Raw genomic sequence first — 23075 nt, 5'->3', positions numbered from 1 at the left:
CATCTCCTGTAGGCAAAGGTAACATTACATTTCTTTGTGATGGTACTGTATAAAAACCTCAAGAGGGGGTTGAAAGTAAGAGGTATCCTCACAACATCCATTCTCTGGTTACCACTTTGTGTTACTACAATAATGCTGGAAGAAGCCTGTGTCTATCTGTGGCACTCAGAGATTTTCTGTATGATATTGTGGTAACCAAGGGTCTTGGCAATCTCTTCCAAGTGTTTTAATTCTTCTATGAGCACCTGTTGCATAGACGAGTGTGTGTAGGCTCTTTTAACCAATGCCCTGAAGGCTGCCATCTTGCATTGGAAAGGATCACAAGAGCTTATTGGTAATACTAGACGGTTTATGAGATACGGACGTGTAGATGCCAGAATCCTCAATTCTGATATCCAAGTCAAAGAAATAGACCCTGTTGCTGCTATGTTGCTCCATCTCCAGGGACAGCCCATAAGGATTGTCATTCATTTCATCTAGAAAACGGGTTAGGTTGGAGTTGTCCTCCATAAAATAATAACGTCGTCAACATATCTTTTGTAAAGGATAATGTCTTGGAGGAAGTTCAGAAGTGTCCTGCTCTCCAGTTGCCTAATAACCAACCAATTCACACAAATCCCCAGAGACCGAACTGCGCATGGGGACACTTCTAGTTTGTGTGTACATCACCCTGTGAAATTGAAATACTGAGTTGTAACAAATTAAGTGGACCAATTCTAGTGCCTGTTGGTGGAATTCAGTGCTGTCCACTCTTGTAAAGAGAAGGTCCCTGAGGGTGCAGAAACATGGAGGTAGTTCAATTGATGGGTACAAGGATCTAAATCCAAGATGGTAACAACTAGGGGAGGTAGTTACCCTGAACTGTTCGATTAAATCCACTAGGTTGGAGATGGTAAATTGGTAACCTTCAAGATGTGGAGTAAGGATGTTATGTATAACTTCTTCCAATTTGGGTGTGGAGGCTTTGGCCTTATCCACCACTGGGTGTATTTGTTGCCCTTGTTTGTGAGTTTTAGCAAAGGCAAATAATTTAGGGACATCAGGTGCATCCATTACAATGTTCTTCATATTTAATCTAGTAGCCAATTTTGTATTAGGGAAATGTTTAATTCGTGACTGCAGCTTATCAATTGAGTTATTTTCAACCTCAGTGCACAGAGTTACATCAAAGTACTCATGTAGGCCCCTATCAGATGTTTCACGTTTCATAATCACTAATAGTTTGGCTTTATCTGCCCTAACAAATGTAACATTATTGAGATGTATCCATTTAGCTGTGAGTTTAATATTTTCTCTAAATTGGAGAACTTCTACTGAATCTTTAGTGTTTTTAATTTTGAATACAGCTATCCATCTATAATACTCCTTCCGTAAATCCAAAAGGCCCTGTAATAATAATTCCAAATCCTGAATGCAAGGTCTTAAACTTTCCTTAATTGAAGGAGTAGGGGTGAATGCTGGTCCAAATTTGAGGATTTGTTCAACATAACCCAGCAACTGTATATCATCCCATACAATTAATGAACATTCATGGTGGCCACAGCTGCTAGGTACTTGGAAACAGAGAATCCATTGAAGCTCTGATATACAATGCAATAAATGCACCACCTCACTCTCCACTTACGCCACCAACCTCAAAATTCTGGCAGACTTCACAAGAGCACAATTAATTGTTACCACACCACACATTGACCACCTAAAATGGTTAGAAGAGATGGAAATTTTTAAGGCTTATAGCACATCCACATGCATTAATACAAGGAATGAGATTGGCCTTTCCATGGCATGGTAGGCCTTACTACATACGGAGAGATAGCATTCTACTCTTAACTTTTTGGTAAAGATTAACCTTGGGAACATGTGAGATTATTAGCAATGATTCATTTCTCACACACGTATTTTATGTATTTTGACCTAGCATTCACTACTGTTTGGAGGTTGATGATTAAATTTGAACACTTTCGAACATGTCATGTGACAGAATACGCAAACAAACCAGACATTCGAAACATAACATCATTCGGCTTAGTTCAAATTTTCGTATTCGAGTTTGATCTAGTTGATTTACCAGAAGAACCCAGAAGGGGTTAGGAAAAAGTTAGTTTTGGATGATTAAACTTTGTACGCACCAGTTAAAGGTTCAAGTAGGTCATATTTTGTTATATACAACCCGGCACTGGCGTGCCATCATTGGAAGCGGTGGAAGCGCCGCATCCACCTTCCAATGACCTTCCCTTGTATTTTCTAAAATATAAATTTTCATATTTTAATGTACTGTACTTAAAATATTAATTTTAATTAATTCAATTATAACAGCATTATGTATCTTATTAAAACATTCCATACTATATGTGAAAAAAACGATAAGATTGCTATTGTATATTCGAATGTCAGTGGCAGAATGGAAGCGCTTCCGAGACAGCTTTCACGGCGAGAATAACTGAATGGTGAAAAGCAGCCAGAGGGCACTGGCGCATGCGCTTTACAGAGCACCAACCTCAGCCGGTTTAGCTGGTGGAAACTACACACGTGTAACGCTTCCAACGATTCTATCCCTTAGCCACTGGTAGGAAGCTATCTGACTAAGTGAATTGTTTAAGATTTAAAAAGTAAAAAGTATTCAATGTTATTTTTATGTACTTTTTTTGCAAAGTTATATTTAATTACAGTATAATTAAAAGAAAATTATAATTATATTGACAGATTTCCAGACATAAAATCTTTAGAATTTTTATCACTTTTAGATGTTTTTCATAATATTAAAATTATTAACAATTTTTCCAAGCGTGTTTTAATTCTTTAAATTAAGTAAATTTTATGGAAATTTTTGTGATTTATCTAAATTACGTAGTGAATTGCAATATTTATATTCGTGTCCGGACTATATTGACAAGTAACTCTTAAACATAAAACATTTTATAATTAATGTCGATTCGAACAAAGACGTACCAAAAGAAGTATATGATTTAATATTATTAATTTTTACGGTACCATCTACCAGTGGGTTTTTCGCATCTGAGCGTAGTTTTTCGACCACGAAGCAAATTCATACATTGGCCAGGAACACTCGGTCGGAGGAAAAATTGTGTCGTCGCTAGCGTTGCTTTCGATAGAAAAAGAGCTTTTAAATACGTCAATGGAGTCGACGACCAGCGACTTTTATGATAAAGTAATTAACGACTTCGCGGAAAAAAATCGCCGAATAGAGTTAGTTTATAAAAAATTAAAAAAACAAGTTTTTCTATCATTGTTTGTATCGTATCAATTTGTATTATGTGTGTATTATTTGTATTTTAGAACCAACATACATAAATTGTTTATTTTTGTCATTTCCAGTATTTGTTTAAAACTTTTATGGAAATGTCATGTACCGGACAGGTCTGCCCATCACGAAAGACGCGAAAAAACGATTAATTTAGAGAAAAATTTATTAGTTTAAAAGAACATAGGTAAAAGTCGTTTGTAGTTGGACACCCATTGTTTATATCAAACTGCCGGGCAGAAACCATAAATCGCGGAAGGAAGTCGTCCTATGATCGGTGGAAGATCTAATTCGTCTTCGATTTTGACTTTTCTCCCGCTCCGTTTAAGAGTCTAGTTACGTTTAGTAACCAGGGACCAACCACTCGAGAAGCGTGGAAAGAACGGAGATTGATATAATCTCCGACAATCGAGGACACCTAGCACTCGGTTAACGTTCCGAATAACCAAAACGCCGTGTGTCAACGCGCAAAAAAAAAAAAAAAAAAAAAAAAACAATTTTTCGTCTATTGTGCCAACCTGTAACCCGTGCCACTTCGGACTTAGACCGTGCCCTCGACTCCAACTGACGAAGTCTCCCCGTGCATTACAGACTTGTCAACGCCACTATCCCAGGGGCACCTTCGATCGACCATCGAAGAACCACATCGACGCTCAGGATGTTCGAACGGCTGATTGTCCTAAAGCAAACTATTTTGTAGATAGTATATGTTTATTTTATGTTAAAGTAAACGGTTTTTGTCAGATACTTGTCGTCTTTGTCTCTACAGCCACCACCCATGTACGAATGGACCCTAGACTATTACTGACGCGCAATTAACTGATTGCCCTGGAAGTCGGCTTCTTACAGAAACACAGCTTCCCTATCATCAAATGTCACGGCACGCCACTGCAACCCAGTGTGCAGTTCCTGTTTTATTACATGAGAAAGTCATTGAAAATTTGGTCTCTTGTGTACACACTATAAAAAGAAGCTGTGGCAACCATTTGAACAATATTATTTTCCATGCATAGTGCCGTTGAATATACTTTTATTGAAATAATGATTTCCACAATAATTCATATACACTTTTTTTTATTTCACTTTAAAGATGCATGACACAAAATTCAAAATTTTAACAATGTTTTACACCTAAAGTAACCATCTTAGTCTTAAACACAACCTGAGTGAGGAAAAAGTTCTATTCAAAGATTTTATTGATGCTGACATCATTCATAAGACAAGATGGTTTTGAGGCAGTTGAAAATAAGCACTGAGCAAAAAGCAATGATGATAATTTTTCTCTGTCCTTCCTCGGACCTTTTCCAAGTTATTGAGTGTCTATTGTACTTGTTAAGGACAACAATTAGCTGACATCAAGCCTTATAGGCAGTTCCATTGGCTTGATACTAATAAGTATCTACTGTATTTGTTTACAAAAGTGAAAACAAAGAGATAACACTTAATTAAGCAAATTACAATCTTGATCTCTGGTAATATCAACATGCTTTCCTATTCCATGCTTTGCTTTGTGTAGACAGATTGTCAAATAAAGAAAAGGATCCCTCTTCAAAAGACTACTTTCAAACAACCACCGAATTACATTGGACTACTTTACTGCGATTATATTTAATTAATTATTCCAGTGTAATCTGGTAGTGTTTAGTTTTACAAATTTATTGGGTTTTGTGATGTTTGTTTATGAAGACTACTTTCATATGCATAATTTTATTTATACATATTAGCATTACAATTATTAACAGTAATGTATATGTAATGAAAAATCTATTATATATTAAATTTAGGTGTACATCCACAAAATTTCATGGATTTACAGCCTTCAATCCTCACACACTGTTTTGGATGCCTTATTAAGAAATTCCTTTGGCATAACTAAAAATTTTCATAAATTAATGCAAGGAAAAGAAAAAGGACAATGAAATACAAGACTATTACAAACACAAATATATATTAATATTCAAGAATGAATAAATCAGTAATACTGAAAAAATTATAATAAATTAGAACATAGTTTTCTTACCTCCTCACTAGTGATTTTATTTAAAAACTCATTGTTTGGTGTTCCACATAATTTCATGATTTTCATTAGTTGATCAATATCTAATTTTTATTAAGGTTAACATGCGTATTAATTAATTCTATAATGTTAATCACTTGTTTGGAGGAAAACATGAAGCTTTATTAACAATAGACAGATGCTGAGTATTACAAAAATATTACCTGCAATAGCTATCAAATCATCTTCTGTATCTATAACCTGTATTTTTTTATTTTAAAAGATAAATTTAACAATCACAAGCAAAATAATAATAAATGAGAATAATTAAATATTCTTTATAAGGTTTTATCTTGTTTTATTTAACACAAAAATATTTCCAAATATAAATTTTAAATGTGTAAAATAAAACTTTATACATAAGCAATTTAATAACAACTAGTGAGCCTAAACAAACATTCTATGTGTAAATATAGAGTCTGCATATCATCACACATCCGCAAAATATAGATGCACGAGTACTGCACGTGCATAAAGCAATAGTATCTGTGAAGACTTAATAGTGTTAAATAGACTGGATTATGTATGTGCATTCATAATCCAGGGTATTTTCTTCTGTTGTGCTACAGCACTAGTATTATTGTAAAATTTCTTTTTTGTGTATGTTTCATTTTCTGTATTGGGACATATACTGTACTAAATTCATTCTCTTCTGTTTTGTATCGGGACATCACATTTTAATGTGGTGTATATTGTGTATCTGCTGATTGGGAGAGGGTTGGGCCACATGTGAATGATGTACTCCCTAATGACGGGAGGTATAAATTCAGATGTTTCATCATGAAAAGCCATTCTTTTCCTTTGCGATCTCCTGCTTGTAAGGAACCAAGTCCGAGCGTTATTTTTATTTTACTTTTATTTTGCTTATTATTCTATTTTTGTTTGGGGCTTATGTTTTGTTAGGACGAAGGTTTCCTCACCATTCACCTTAAGTATTTAAAAAGAGAAGAAATAAAACCCAACTCACCGACGAAAGAAAAGCGCCATAGGACTCACGCACATTTGCGCTCCCCGAGCGGCAAAGAATAGGTCCGCACCAAGAAGAGGGGGGGGAGAACCCACAAGCACGAAATAAAACTCGCTAAACCTTAAGTAATAAAAACGTCCCGGAAAGAATTGTAAAAACAAATAATGTAAAAGGTTAGTGAGTAAACTGTCGGAAAAAGGGCTGCCAGACGATGAAACACGTTATTGTTAGCATTTAAGTATGTAAATGAGGGGAGTGACCGCATTTAGAATTGTGACGTCACCTCACACTATAAATCCCGAGTCTCAAGTGAAGACGGTGAGGTGAATTCTGATAGCAACGAGCTTGGTGAGCTTCGCAGCAGTAATAGAGAGGTGTCCGATAGGATCTCGAATAGTTCCAAGGTGATTTTGAAGTGATTCGAAGTTTGGATCGACAGTCTGAGAAAGTCTTGAGAGTTTAAGGAAATAGGTTCCGAGTATATTGAGGTGACGATTAGGATTTCTAGTTTATAAGAATTATTGTTATAAGTTAAACTTTTGGTTTTGTCGGATTCCCAAGGGGATAGAGTTAAGTTAGACATAGATTTGAATTGAGAATTGTCGGGTTGACTTTGTTGAATTTCTTTGAATAAATTATTGTTTGATTTTACTAAATATTGTACATAGTTATTGCTAAACGATTAATTAAATCTTTGGTTTTTTCTATTGACAAATATTGTCTTTATTTAATTCGGTGCACGCTTAAAGTCCAGGCCTGGCACGCTAACGCGAATCCGAGTAAAGTACCCGGTAGGTTAACGGTTGTTTCCGACACGGTAGAGTCGATAATCGTTGTAAACTAAAATAGTACTTTACATGCTTGCTATGTACCTGCCATGAGTGAGAAAGTAATTGGTCACCAGTGAAAGGATTTTAATGCTAGGAAGTTTGACTAAGTAAAAGACAATCCAATTGTTAGACTTGATGTTGCTTGTCGGAGAGATTAGTAAAAACTAGTTAAACTCGCATAACTGGTTATATAACAATGTAATCTTTGTGTATTCTTTGTTTCTATGTCTTGACTCACGGAAGGTCAGCGCTGGAAAAAGGGGAGTGTGAAACTAGGTCACTGTCACCAACAGTTCCCCAAGGGGTCAACAGCACCAGCAACCTTTTATTACGTAATGGAAGAACATTTACAAAACATCACGACACGATTTGTTGTACGTAACGATGTCATATAACATTTGACAATAATTTCGATCGTTGATTCCAACACCAATTCCATCCATGTGAATTTAGCAATTATTAACAAGAAATGAGTATTCATTACAAGGGAACTAATGAGGACAAGTTGAAGACTTTTATTTTTTTACATTGTAGCCAATTGTGGTGTTATCATCACACGTGGAACTAATCTTGTAATTGTACAGAGGATATGAGAGAGGGGGGTCAAATGACCACTAAGTTCATTGTGTATATATTTTTATTTTTACATATATATGCATTTGCCATTGTAAATTACTGTAAGGAAACCTACTATTGGGTTGTTTGGAAAGTAATTTCGTTTTTTCCATAGAAAAATAAAGGCAATATTCTTATAATAAATAAATATTTTATTGAATTATTTGACCAAAATGGTCAATATATATTTGTTGTCATTGTTTCTGGTAGTAGTATGATTTCACATTCATAAAAGTTTTGATCGTTGTTAACAAAAAACTGATCCAAGTGATTTTTGACATTGTCATTTCAAGTAAATGTCTTACAGTTAAAAAAAATTTGTATAGACTGGAACAAGTAATAATCAGTGTGTGCCTGATCTGGCAAATATGGTTGGTGAGATAACACATCCCATCTAAGCTATAACAGTTTCTGACGATTTCACCAAACTTGTGTGAAATTTGGCATTATCATGGTAAAACACTACACTTTGTTTGTTGATCAATTCTGGCCTTTTCTGTTTGATGATATTACTCAATTTGTTTACTGGATGGCAGTGCACTTTCAAATCAATTGTTAAATTGTCTGGTAAAAGCTCAAAAAAAAATTTCTTTAAAATCCCACCATAGAGATCATCTCCCTTTAATAACATGTAGAACCCATATATCAACCTTTAAAACGAAACCAATTCGTTTTAAGTAATAATAAATGGTTCAATTAAACAGATTTAATCTCATAGTGATTTCACGTGTTGTTATACGGCAGATTGCTTCAATCAGTACCTTTATTTTGTTTTCTTTGGCTTCAAATGGCCATCCAGAATGTGGTGTATCTTCGATATTAAAATTGCCAGAACACAATTTTGTAAACCAGTTTTGACACTGTCTTTCTCTCAACACATCATCTCCAAACATGTACCACAATTTTTTTCTTGTTTGAACAGCATTTTGATTTTTTAGTTACAAAAAAGCAAAATATGCCGAAAATGATGCTTTCGATTTTCCATATTTGATGGGTCACCGAAAAAAAAATAATTGTACACAATCAAACAAAATTTTTTACAAATAAGCCTTAAAATGTCAGCTGTCGAAGCATATAATGAAAATGTGGTTTAAAATAAAATTGGCTGCTAAAAATACATCTAATTCCTCTAGTAATAAAAAAACGAAATTACTTTCCGAACAACCCAATACATTGTAATTACACAGAAAAAATTTTATTTCCTCATCCATTAAAATGCGTGTAAAGTCCTTGTTGTTTTCTGATGCCTTTACCCTACCCACATACCTAGTATACCACAGTATACAAGTGTAGAACACCTCTTTGAAACTCCAAGGATGTTAAGAAGCTAAGCTTTTTTTATAACTTTAAGAAAAATTGTTTTTGATATAATACTGAGTTGGCCCATAACTTCTGGTGTTTTTTTTTTACATGAAAATTTTGCGTGAAAAATAAATGTTTTGGCAATGCATTTTATGTTATACAATAGAGATTTATGTGCTCTACAAAATAGCGTGTTTAGTTTTTTTATGCTGATATACTTTTTATTCTTTTTGGGTCAATAAAATAGTGTGTCAAGTTGACAAAAAAAGAGCATTTTCGACACCATCTGCTTTTTGTGTTTAACTGAGGTGCCAAAGACACAGTAGCTGCTCGAGAGATTTGTGAAGTGTATGGCAAAGAAGCATGCCTCTTAGGAAAGTGTCAAAAATGCTCTTTTTTGTTGACTTGACACTCCATTATTGACCTGAAAAGAATAAAAAGTATATCAGCATAAAAAACCAAACACACTATTTTGTAGAGAACATAATTCTCTATAGAAGAATGCAAGATCTGAAATTCCATCAGACTCAAAATTGTAATTTTTCCCTAATATAAACAGCATTGATAGAAAAATTGCCTAGCTGAGAAAATATGCATCCCTGGCCATGTAACTGTCAACTATCCATTGTTCTTAAGCTGTATACAGATCATCTTGCAACTTAAGTTTATAGTTAACGTCCGAATTCGTCATATATTTTTGGTCCCGGAAACACCTATGACCCAAATTGCCATCAACCATCGATCACGTGACCGATTTTCCCAGCCTAAAACTATAAAAGACGCTTTTTTCCCCCCTTCGGGGAGTCTCTCATCATCTGCTGGACCAACGCCATCGCAGGTCGTCACTGCTCTGGACCTTAAGTTCCAGCGTCACCGCGCTCAGTCATGACTTTATAAAAGTGTGCCATTCCTGGATACCTATATACACTTCTTGGATATCTAAGTGTTAACTTGATAAGGAAACTAATAATGAGGTATGAACTGAACCTGTAAGCTCTCTCTCGAACCCTACGTGAGTTAGGGAAATTAGTCAATTTTCATAATTGTGTCCTTTGTTTACTTCCAATAAATCTTGTTTTAATGGTTAAATGGTGTCCTCTTTGACTTGAATATCGCTTTCGAGTGGGGTGAGTGGATGGGAGGTGAGATGGGATCGCCTTATCGTCGATCCCATCTCACCTCCCATCCACTCACCCGACAAGAAGAGTCCCGATTCTCGGGACCAAAATCGTAAACTTAGCCATCTTGACAAGTGAAAGGTCAACGACCTGTTGCCAGAAAGGGGAGATATGACTTCCTCCTACCTCCCTCGATCTCACAATAACATAAAACGCATTTAAGTAAAAAATAAAACGCATTGCCAAAACATTTTATTTCTCATGCAAAATTTTCACTTAAGTTCTGGCATTATTTTTTTTTTTATGTGCCAACCCAATAATTCAAAATGTTTAAATAAGGCTCATTTATTTTGTTCTATACCCATACGGAGTAGAAAACAGATACATGAATATTACATGAATTCTCAAAACGTATTTTTATCAGATAATCCATAATTTCCAGAGTTCAATATGGAATTTCATTTGACATTTTGCAAGTAATGCCATAAGCAAAACTGTGTTTTAAATAGAAAAATAACCTGACTTAAAAATTATTTAAAAATATACTGTTCAAGCACTTTGAATGTTTTTGGCATCCAAGAAACATCATCTTTTTATTTGTTAATTAATTATTAAAACATAACAATAACTGTTATTGTAGAAATATTGAATAATCAAATGGCTAAAACCTACTAGATTATTAACAAATAAAATTTATCATTAAGCGAGTTGTGATTTGTTACATTTTGTTCTAAACATTTGAGGCTACCATTTAATACAGTATGGTCTGTAATACAGAATATCTGAAAAGTTATGTGGTGGAAAAGGTTTACATAAAGTTTTAATAGAAGTGAAGTTCCATGTACAGAGGGTGAAATCTGGAGACCTAGCAGCCAGATTCTGTTGAAGATTATGTGATTAGCACAGAAATCATCTAAAAACTGTAATCCAAAATGCAAAACATTTGTGAGCAAGCAGTAATGCCATTTACTGCAATGTGGAAACACAGGACATATAACTTATTATCCCCTACGCAATACTATGTATAACTTTAATGTCATTACAAATTTCTCAATGCACAATAACTTTTTGGACATCCTGTATAACCATACCACAGATCCAACTTTAGTGAATTTTATCTAACCTCAGATGATGATCCAGGGAAAACATATTTAATTCATATAAAAACACAATTACCTTCCAAAGTTATAATTAATTTATTTACATGTCTTCATTTTATTTCTACTAGTAGGTGCACAGTGTAATCATGCTGCTAATATATTGCATTACTGTATTAAATTCTTTTTATGTTGGAATGCAAATTATATTTGTTTTTGTAACAGTTAAATACTTGTAAAGATATTTAGGAATCAGTATATATTAATAAAATAAAAAATTATTTTAAAGAATTAAAGATAAGTACGAATTAAATATTATATAAGCATTCATTAACAGACAGTGAATAAAGGATACTATCGTTTCCAGGAAACAGAGGTATGGAAGTTAAAAGCTCTGCCATTATGCACCCTACAGACCAAATGTCCACTAAAGAATTTAAAAAAGAAATTGTTAGCAACTTTTTCTCTATTGTTTTAAAGATAAACTGTACAGAAACCTGTAAAAAAATTCAAGTAGCAAAAATTTGCATCAATTACTCTCATGATCATTATATATAAGAATAAAATCTAATTATTCTTATTATTATTATTTATATTATTATGTTCAATACTTTCTAATATATCATCTAAATTATTTTTCGTCAACATTTTTCTTTCAATACAGGATGGTCATATAGTCTCCCTGATTACAAATGTTTATTATTCACAAACTAAGCTAGGAAAAAACATATAGTTTGTGATTTAATTTAGATTATTCTAAAACTCTTTCTGCTGTAATGTTGCACAGACCATTGTCCAGGTCAATAATAGCAGACCCATTATCAACATGATGATTGAATATTTAGAAAACATTAAGTTTTCATAAATTATGCAAAGTTTTAAAATCTATCAAATATTTCTTTTTATATGCAGTGTGAATGCAAGATCCTAAAGCCACTGTGAAAAGTCTTAAAGGCTTTTGTAGAAAACCTCATTATGGGTTTAACTAGGCACAAGATAAGGGATGGCCAACACATCTGGATGGACAATCGTTGAAAAATTTCTGGGGTTTTTCAACTCATCCGGATTTGGTCTTGGGCTTCCCAGAGAGGTCGGCTGCAACCTTAATCACTCTGTGATTTGGATTAAGCCCATATAAGTCACATTAAAAAGTTTAAAGTAAAATTTGAAGCATTTTTTGTTTGCATGTTTTTTTAGTTATGCAAATTAAATATTCTACCCATAATTTGGACTTTACTAAATTTTGAATTTAATTTTGATCCATCTTCAGAAAAATCGCTTACGATTCTGGTCTAGATGGTACTGCAATTATCTGTGTCAAAATGGTATTTTCACAAGAGAAAGCTGAATGTATTCTGTGAAAAACATTAAAGGTTATGTATAGTTTAAAGAGACTGGCAGTTCTGATGACCTGAAACACAACTAACCAACACTGACAGTCCCTTTAAACTTTACATAACAACCCTTAAATCTTGGTTTACACTGTCATAAGAACCACTGCAAATGAACGAAATGAACACTTAACCAAAGCGAAATATTGTCCACATTGTACAATGTGACACAAATTATGTTAGGACATGATTGGTTAAAAAGGTTTTGAATAATAGTTGTGAAAAGTTGATTGGTTGAATAATCCAATGTTCAACAAAAGTTGAGATATTTTCAACTCCTAATGAACTGGTCGAACACTTGCCAAAAGAGGACAACAGATAGTTTGTATTCATTTCATAGTGGTTTATATGCCAATGTGATCTGAGCTTAATGCTTTTCACATGTGATTCTTGTCCATATTCTTTTCAGAAGTTTTGCTAAACTGTAAATGGTGATTCTGTTTAGTTTTAAAAATTTTATATAAAGAAAAGAATGCTTATAATAGGAAATTTAAAGAGAGCGTAGCTATCATAAATTCCAAGAATTGTATAAATAAAAATTTAAGTATAAATATAAACGAGAACTGGTTGCAAATATTATAGATATAAAATATAAAACAGTTTTTAAGAATTTTATGGAAAAATTTGAAGTTTGTTTGGCTAATTTTGGCTATGAAAATAATTATGTAAATTCAAATCATCACAACCAACCGAACATGCAAATAGTTAACAAACAGCAGCACAATAATGAGTGACATACCATAAAAAATAAGTTTTTCGATTAAAGTAATAAGTTTCTAGATTTAGTGTTATATCAAGACAGAACTAAAATGAGGTTTGTCAATAAGAAGATAAGAGATTTGCTGCGTTCATTTCAAAAAGTAAGACCTAATATCGGATATGTTTAATACTCCGAAATTTATAGCAGAATAAGCTTGTATGTTTATATATTTTTTAAAAAGTTTTATATTTTAATCAGCTGTACGTGGATTCTGTACATTTGTCACGGTAAAATTGCCATCCGAACTTGTGCTGTACAAGCGCACCCTTGAGTTCAAGGAATTAACGATACATCTCAAGATAATTTCTATACAATTTATTAGTGTATATTGTATGAATTAGAATACCGTATATATTATTTTCTATTAGTTGACTGAAGAGGGGCAAAATGCCCAAAACGAGTGAATGTACCCATAAATAAGACCTTGTCTGAAGTAATAAAGGTGGAAAAAGCCAGGTGTTTGATAAATAACACGGTCTTGTGTTCAATGCTCAAAATAAAAATAACCATTTACAGTACTTTAAAAAGCTGCTAAAAAAAACTAATTTTAGTTTAGGAAAACCAATTTCTAAATAATTCTTAATTATTATAAAATAATTGAGTACTTACTTGTATGATTATAGTGCTGCCAATTTAACATAACTTCTGGAGCTCTATACCATCTTGTTGTTACGTAACCAGTCATTTTAATCTCAGCAGGTCTCGCTAAACCAAAATCTAATATCTATACATAAAAGACAAAGTAGCAATGATCTACTAATGATATAATCTATTCTTGTACCTGTAAGGCCAGGAACATGCTTTACTGTACATGCATAAAATCATGACAAATAGAAACAAGAAAATATACTTTCAATTCTGTTTCAGTTTATACTCTCACCTAAGAGAATAATTTGATTTTGCTTTACACATGCAAAATCACATTGCTGTCTACATACTGTATTTAAATGTACTGTTTTTGTACATAAATACATGAAGTTGTGATTAAATAAAGTATATGGATATTCATGTTTATATGAATTCTAAATCATGAATATTGTGTCATATATTCAGTAAATTTTTCATAAGCAAGAAACGAGAAAATTCACATCCAGGCATTAAGTGTTAACAAATATCGCTATAATCACTAGCGCTTTCGACGAAACTATTTTCGTCTTCCTCAGGTGGATAAAAACGGATAAAATCCTCTTTCGAATCAAAAAATTTTCGAAATGCAAAAACCGCTTTAGAACTTTGGAACACACTCACCAATGGAACAGAGCGAGAAGAAATTTAAATGTGCGCGCGTGGTGACGTAGCGCATGCGCTATAAATTACTGAAATGTGGAGCTAGAGGTGTTGTTTTAATCTGTTATATAAGTTAACCCACATAACAGGCAAATCAAGCGTGGGCATGTTGCACGGATTTAGTGCAGCGGTAAGAAAGGCCTCCCAAATAAACACGACGCTCCTGTTATTACAATGCCTGAGCATCATCACCTGGTCCCATAGCGGGGTGTATGGGTGCTGTAACACCATTCTTGCTAGTTCGGTGTCTGCTTTGCCTGCCCTGATGGAAAGTTGGTGTTCGGAAATACGACAGGCCAACATTCTGGTTGTCGCGCCAACGTAGTGGGTGCGAATACCGGAAGCAGTATTTTCCAATGGGATGGAGTAAACTCCAGACCTCTCTAGTACGGAGGTAGCATCCCTGTCGTTGCACAGTAGCCTCCTAAGATTTGGCCGTGGGGAGACTGGTAGAAAGAGCGCGTGTTGCCTAAAAACACGGCAAATACGTATGGTGACTCGGCCACAGTACGGTAATGCGGGAAGGACTACCGTGCATTCGTTTGGAACATGTAAGGCCGTGGGAGGAAAGAGCGATCTTTTGACCTTGTTTAGGAGGTACCTGTACTTGGCATTAGTGTACCCCGCCGCGTTTACTGCTGAGCGAATGGCATTAAGTTCAATGTCGACAGCTGTTTGACTGGAAGATAACAAAAAAGCCCTTCTAATTAATGGGGCGATAGCTGCATTAACATAATGCTGCGGCTGGAATGCTGTAGCAGGGATTAAAGGTGGTAAGCAGTTGAATTTATGGAACACGGAGTACGATAAAGTTCCCTGGGATTTGGAGATGTTTAGATCTAAAAACGCAATAGCCCCTTCATTTTCTTTTTCCCAGGTAAAGCTGATGGTAGAATAAACTTTCGTGAGTGAAGATTTGAAGGTGAGGAAATCCTCCTTCGTGTCCTGCCAAGCAACAAGGATATCGTCTACATATCTAAGGTATAACAATGGATATGCTATGGTGAGGGGGAAATTGAAGACCCTTTGCTCAACATGCCTCATGAGCAACTCCGCCAATACCGCAGAAAGCGGTGAGCCCATGGGGACCCCCTGCTTCTGTAGGTATATCCTCCCATTAAACCAAAAATAATTGTTTTCGGTAATAAAAAGCAAGGCGTCACGTATCTCTAAGACCTGCTGTGCTGTAAAGCACAGCAGGTCTTAGTAAATTTTTCAATTTCCAGTAATTTGAATTTCTCACATACACTATCTACTGTACTCACTACCATTACTTGAATGGATATAACTACATGAATACATTGACATCACCACAAAAGACTTGCAGTGGCTGGCACCATGACACTGGTCATGCCTGAACTCAAGTAATGTCAAGTAGAGTCAATCATCATCTCTCTCTCACCATGGTGCTGGGGCAAGTTGAGTCATATTTCCAACCTTGCACTCTAGTACATTTGTTTTGTATGTTTGGATGACAACACATATGAATGAAAACAGATTGATCACCATACACAGTTTATCCAAGAGGAGACTTGCGACTTGCCAACATAATGCATCACACTACTTTTATTCCTTGAGACCAGCAGAAAATTTTTCAATGTGTAAAAAAGCAGAAACTTACTCTACTCAATTTTCTGTTCAGTTTTAGTGTTTTTTGTTTCAGTTCACATTTACACCATATTTTGCATATGTTCCTAGCTTAACATTACAAAAACTTTATAATATAGATATTGGATAGCACTACTATAGAATAACATTGACATGAAATTTTAAAATTGAAATAATTACCTTCAAATCACAGTGCTCATTTACAGCTATATTACTTGGCTTTAAATCCTTAAAACAATTTTAATTGATTACTTCATTACGTAAATACTTTTTGAAATATGATTCAATGAAATACACTAAAATAACTTACCCTGTGTATTATTGCAGCTGAATGAATATACTGTAAAAATTAATAAAATAAATTTTATTATCATTCTAATTTCAATTATAGTTAAACACATTTTTTTGCTTGTTTTAAAATTCTCTCTCATATTTGAATCAGTCCTAATAAAAAAGTTACAGGTGTAATTGGTGAGCATTGAAACTTAACCTTTGTAAAAAAGAAAAAGCATCATTTTAGTTAATGTTACCTATTTTTTACACTAATTCATTAAGAGTTTGTTTCACATTTGAATCTGTAAAGTAGGTGCTACGTTCTCTATGATAATAATTCAGAAAAGTGTTTTCTTTTTTTAATTTTCAGAGGCACAATGAAATCAGACTATCAGCTAGTGAGTGATTATGATGGATGCTAAAAAACTTGTTCAAATTTCTGTGTAAAAGAGACTGTAGGCTATGGAGTATGTTTTTCATTTTCTGTTTATAATTCTTCGCTCTGCATAAATTTTCCAGGATTGCAATCAGGTGAAGTATATTTCTAGCCCAGGATGTGGTTTTCTTATATACTGCCAGCATCAGGCAAGAGAATCAATACATTTTAAAACCAAAACTGCCTGGTGTTTTAATTAAGCAAAAGTTGAAGTACTTTATTAGCAGTAGTTTAAAAAATCAACATAGTCACAGTCAACAATGCATTTAAGTGCATGGAAGATATTTTTTTGTTAGCAGTCTTGGCAGCCTATTGGTAAAGACCACATACCTGAGCATAAGGTCACTTGTTGAGTCACATCTACACATCACTAGCTGAAAATGTTTTCTTGCAATTGGCCAAGTAGTGAGATGCTTGCACAGACTGTGTGTGATACAGTGTGCTTAAACACACCACACATGGATCACCAAACAAAATACACTCAAATATTTAATTGTATCTATTCAGTATTTAACCTTTGACTGTCGTATTTGGGAATTATTTGAAATAATATAATCAAGTGAATACTTTTTAAAATAATATATAATAAAAAATAACTAAAATTTAGTAGTGAGCTTATATTACCTTTAAACCACGTAAAATCTGATAAACTATAAACTGAACTTGATCATCACTTAGTCTTTGAGTTTTAATAACATTGTTTAAGTCTGCTCCCATTAAATGAGTAACTAAATAACTGGAGGAAAAAAAATCAAAAGAAACAATTTTCACTTACAAATTATTAAAATGTTAGTAAATTTTCATGTGAAAAAACATATAGAATATTATATATATAAAATTTAACATGACTGATTTTGGGTAACCAAAAAATTATTTATTTTCACAAACTTGAACTATTTAAGAGCAAATTAAAAAATATTTGTCCCCCCTTTTTTAGCTTTAAATTTGAGTCTTTCAATCGAAAAATTCATTATTGGTATAATTTCATAAAACAGATCTTAAATAAACTGTTATTTTATTTTCTAATAATTACAGTAGAGCATCGATTATCTGAAACAATTTGGGACTGGGGTTGTTCAGATAACTGATCATTTATGAAAAAATATATTAAACACAAAACTGTACTGTATATAATTTGTATCACACATCTTACAAATAGATACCTTACATAAAGTAGTACATTAAAGTAGGCCTAGAGTTTGGGTTGGCAGGGAGGGGGTAAAATTTGAATTTGTGGACTGGAATACTTTCGGTTAACTGATGTTTCAGTTGATTGGTATTCGGATAATCAATGCTCTACAGTACATTCAAAGCAGAAAGAAATATTTTTCCTGTTAAAATAAGGATATCAATTGATATTCTTTTCTGATAGATTTTTGGACAGTTTCAAATAATCAAATAACATCCAATGACATTTCTTGTTATCAAATTATTTTGAGTGACTAATTAATGTATTTATAATTTAAAAATATAAAAACAATTTAAGATTAGAACAACAATTCATATCATTTCTATTATTAAACAGTTCTTGTATACAAATGACTTGCCACTTATCATCACCTGAAACCATTTATGATTACCAAACCATTTGAAATGATATTTTTACCAAGTTAAGTTAATGTTTGTATTTAATTTCAATTATGACAATCCTCTCATTATCACATACCTATCAATCATACATCATAAAATTAATCTTAGTATTTCATTTTAAATTATTGTAATTACGTTCACTATTACCTGAAAAGCGTGCAATGTACACCAACTGATAAAGTAACCGTTCAAGTCTTGTCTCCCGAACCTCTTGTTATCTACTACCTCTAGGAAGTGCCACAACTGCAAATGGCAACTCTGCAACAGAGAAGGCATTTTCTGTTCTGCAGTTCACAAGTCGTCACTCATCATTGTGCAACACGAGTAATCTGCAGGAGCCACAGAATTGTGGCTGCCATGGAAGGAGTGACGACAGTTATGCCATATCAAACATAGGAAGAATGTGGGTATCGGTTGCATGTGTGCAATATGACACATGGTGCACACATTGAGAAACTGTAATGGACAAAATGTGAAACTTGGAAAATTTTTCAATGTTTTAATGTTCTCAGATAATAATTAACATAATTACAATAATTTGAAATGATAGCATTCTTTTTGAAAGACCCTGTATATAAAAATAAGAAATTATTTTGACTAATACTATTATACTATTAGAGTAATAATACTTATAATAAAATTAATTTCCTTTGCACATACATACATGTCTTTGAAACTTTCAATACTTGTGGAAGTAGTGAACACGTTCAATAACCCAATAACCTATTATGGAATAACACAGATTTAAAAAATTTTAATAATTAAAAATAATATAAAATAAAAAAACATTATTTTTTATAATAAATTATCAAATAGAATTGAATCATAAAACACAACTTATTAATTAAAGTTAGAGACATTTTCTCAAACAACTTTTTCAAGAAAAAATTATGTAAAATAGAATTTATACTCAAACAATTTTTCATAATAATGTTTTTCAAATTATTCTATTATATTAACAAGGGTTTGCAAACCAAATGGATTATTCCTGGAGGAAAACAATCATAGGATCTCAGTATATGAAATAAATTTTATCCAAATGGTTAATTTAACAATCATGAGAAGATCCTAAATGTGATAGATGGTGACTCTTCCACTTGCATAGAAATGAACATTTGACTGAAGAGGAGGAATAGGATCTACTTGGTAGTATAAAATGACTTTTCAATGTTATGAGTGAATCAAATTAATGGGTGGTTGGTAGAAAGAATTAGACTGAGCATAGCAGACTGCTGCTTTGGTTTATTATTTTTCTTCTAGTATCTGTTCCCTGTTGTCCTGGTTCTTGTCTTACTTGTTACTGTTAGACCTCCATGTTTAACAACTCCTCAATGATAGTGCTCATGAGAAGAGCGCAAAATCTTGTCCGGTGTTTTAAAATGAAAATACCCATTTTTTATAGTTTTGTTTTTTCTCTCTTTCTCTCTGTGCAGTCTGTGAAGTTTGCAACTGTCTTGTGATCTGTGTAAATGACTCCAATAAAGTTTTTTTTTGAAGACATTGCTGATACGTATTATTTGTCATCCTATCCTGTGCTGTGAGAGGTTGACTTACTTTTTAAAATCAAAACTAGAGTTAATGATAAAAGATCTTAACCCTAACATTGAATATGAGACTGAGATCGCTAATAAAGATGTAAAATGCATGTCTCAATAAGCTATGACATCCTTTAATGAGTCATAAGCAATATAGAAGTTAATCATTGCCAACAAGTTAGTGATTACCTCAAAAGGTTGTGGTAAACGCATGCAATAGTACAAAGAACAAGAGCAAGTACAATGATAATAAACAGAATTTATTAATCGATTTGTGTGGTGGTTAACTTTACACAGGATTCTTACTTGGATCCCAACTATAATATAATGAGCTTACAATGAATAAGAGTGTTAACAAAGGGAGCACTATTTGCAACAATACTTATTACAGTTGGACTTTTCTAATCCTTATAACTAAACGTAAAACTAACTTATACACTATAAAGAGGAAGAAGAAAATATAAAATAAGTTTTAGGAAGGTGAGAATGAAAGTATGGATGGTACCCGGGGTTTTTGTGAATCTTCAATCTTTCGGGTGGAGGGACTACTCTAACTTCATTGTCCACTACTCTTCTTTGCTTCAAGGTTTATGATTCCAAAAATCATTCACTTAATTTTCGATTATTGTCGACACTATAGTTCGTTCTTGTTACTGCAGATGATTTCTGTCTTCTTTCTGTCCCACTAGGTGACGTCTCGGACCTCAATCTTTCTCTGTCTGTCCTCTTCGAACGCTCCACCAAGAATGATTATCTCTCACCCCCAACTCATCTCAGGGCTTTCACTCTCTATTGTTTTTGGTGTAATTCTTCGAAAATGTGTTCCCACCAGCGGAAGGAAAGACCGTTAGAAAGTTTGAGAAAAAGATATAGAACAAAAGACTAAGGAAACTTAATATTAGGATTAACACTAAAGACATATATACAAAATTATGGTGTATCGCCACAAGGTGTCTTTACTGTTGTCGTTCTGACGTTATAGCGCCATATTAAAATTTTTTTCTCTTGGCAAAAGTAAACTCTCACAAATGGCAGTTTCAAAAGAAGATAATAATAGTATTGAAAAATTATTCAATATGGAAGTTTCAAATGGAGATGCTATTAATTAAAGAAAATTTATATGATGCAGTATTCGGCATGAAACCTGAGAAACCAGACGATGCATACTATAAGCATGATCGTATTGCTAAAGTATTAATATGCTTAAATATTTCAAATTCTCAAATAATTCATGTAATACATGAATCAACTGCTTCAGGAACATGGCAAAAGTTAATGTCCACAAACACGCTAATTTAACAAGCAAATTATTTTTGCTTAGAAAGCTTTATTCTATAAAGTATGATGAGAACATGAAAATGCAGGATCACATAAAATATATTCTTGAATTAAAGGAATGCATGGAAAGCATTGGTGAACAGATCAAAGAGTCACACTTATCTGCTATACTGCTATGTAGTTTACCAGAGTCATATTCTACTTTAATAACTGCACTGGAAAGTAAGAATGAAAAAGAACTAACACAGGGATATATAACAAATAAATTGACAGATGAATACAAAAGGTGTTTACAAAGTAAGCAAAGTTCATTGGGACAAGCCTTATGATTTAAAAGCAAAAATGCAGAAAAGTGGAACTACAAAGAAAAGAAATTTTGCACTTACTGCCACAACAGTAATCATTATAAAAATGAATGTTGGCATTTAAACAACAAAAATAAGGCAGGTGAAGATGCTTTTAAGAGACAAAGAACAAATAAAAATGTTCACAAGAATTATGATAAGCAACAGAAGTCCACTGTTTGTGTAGAAAAGGATAAACAAGGTGAAAGAAAAGTACTAAAGGTACAATTGTATGAAACAAATTATGTTGACAATGATTGGGTCATTGATTCGGGTGCAATGTGTCATATGACAGGAAACTGTTTTTTCCTGTCATATATCAAAAAAATGTTTCCAAAAACTTAATAAGCAAAAAGGCAACTCTATCACCATTGCCAATGAAGCAAAGCTGAAATCACATGGCATAGGTGAAGGATGTATAAAGGTCAGAACACCTTATAGAAGATGAAAGAAGAAATTCTCTTGGAGAATGTGCTTTATGTTCCAGAGTTAGATGGAAATTTACTCTCAGTAAAACAATAAAACCATAACTGATAGAGGCTGTTTAGTCAAATTTGAAAATAATGTATGCACCATAGAGAGAGAGAGATGATGAGTTAATTGCTACAGGCAATGCCACAGATAATATTTACAAGTTAATTGCTGCAACAAATAAGCAAGAGCAAGTAAACAGTGCTCAATTAATGCAAAATTGTAAATTAAATAAATAAAAATTGCATACTTAAGTGGCACCAAAGATAAGGTCACAGAAATTATGACACAATAAAACAAATGAAAAGAGAAAACTTAGTAGAGGGAATAAAGTTGCATAATTGTAAACATGATTTACAATATCCAATATGCATTAAAACAAAGCTCACTGAACTACCATATCCAAAGAAGTCTACTTACAGAACTAAGGAGCCATTGGAATTGGTCCATAGTGACATATGCAAGTAGATCGTATAGGAGGAAAGAGATACTTCCTTACATTTGTAGATGATTTTTCTGTATTTACTATAGTATATCTAATTGAAAGCAAAGATAAAGTTCTTGCAAAACTGAAAGAATTTGTAGCTTCAACCACAAATCAGTTTAGAAGAAAAATCAACACACTAAGATGAGATAATGGTGGTGAATACTGTAATAAAAATGTTGAAGAATATTTAACAAAACTAGGACTCACTCATCAAACTACAATACCTTATTCTCCTGCACAAAATGGTGTTGCAGAAAGAAAGAACAGATCTCTCATGGAAATGGCATGAGCTATGATAATATATGCAAATCTTGCAAAATCCTTTTGGGGCAAAGCAGTGATAACTGCAAATTATTTGCAGAACAGAT

The 23075-nt window shown here is 33.3% G+C and overlaps 1 protein-coding gene across 2 annotated transcripts in view; it reads right to left on the bottom strand.

Moving 5' to 3' along the window:
* LOC136982311 (mitogen-activated protein kinase 14-like) overlaps window positions 1-23075 on the bottom strand; it is a 43501-nt gene that overhangs the window by 6000 nt on the left and 14426 nt on the right. For both annotated transcript variants that reach the window (XM_067278791.1, XM_067278790.1), the window contains exons 3-9: window positions 19257-19315; window positions 17627-17738; window positions 16604-16633; window positions 16474-16521; window positions 14008-14122; window positions 11603-11674; window positions 5283-5362 (exon numbers count right to left, since the gene is read on the bottom strand). In XM_067278791.1, coding sequence (XP_067134892.1) covers window positions 5283-5362; window positions 11603-11674; window positions 14008-14122; window positions 16474-16521; window positions 16604-16633; window positions 17627-17738; window positions 19257-19315 — 516 coding nt within the window. The remainder of the gene's footprint in view (window positions 1-5282; window positions 5363-11602; window positions 11675-14007; window positions 14123-16473; window positions 16522-16603; window positions 16634-17626; window positions 17739-19256; window positions 19316-23075) is intronic.

Source organism: Centruroides vittatus, unplaced genomic scaffold, assembly GCF_030686945.1.
Source record: "Centruroides vittatus isolate TY-2023 unplaced genomic scaffold, ASM3068694v2 contig_82, whole genome shotgun sequence".
Lineage (NCBI taxonomy): Eukaryota > Metazoa > Arthropoda > Arachnida > Scorpiones > Buthidae > Centruroides > Centruroides vittatus.
Note: the sequence above shows the minus strand (reverse complement) of the source record. Positions and strands in the feature narration are given on the sequence as shown.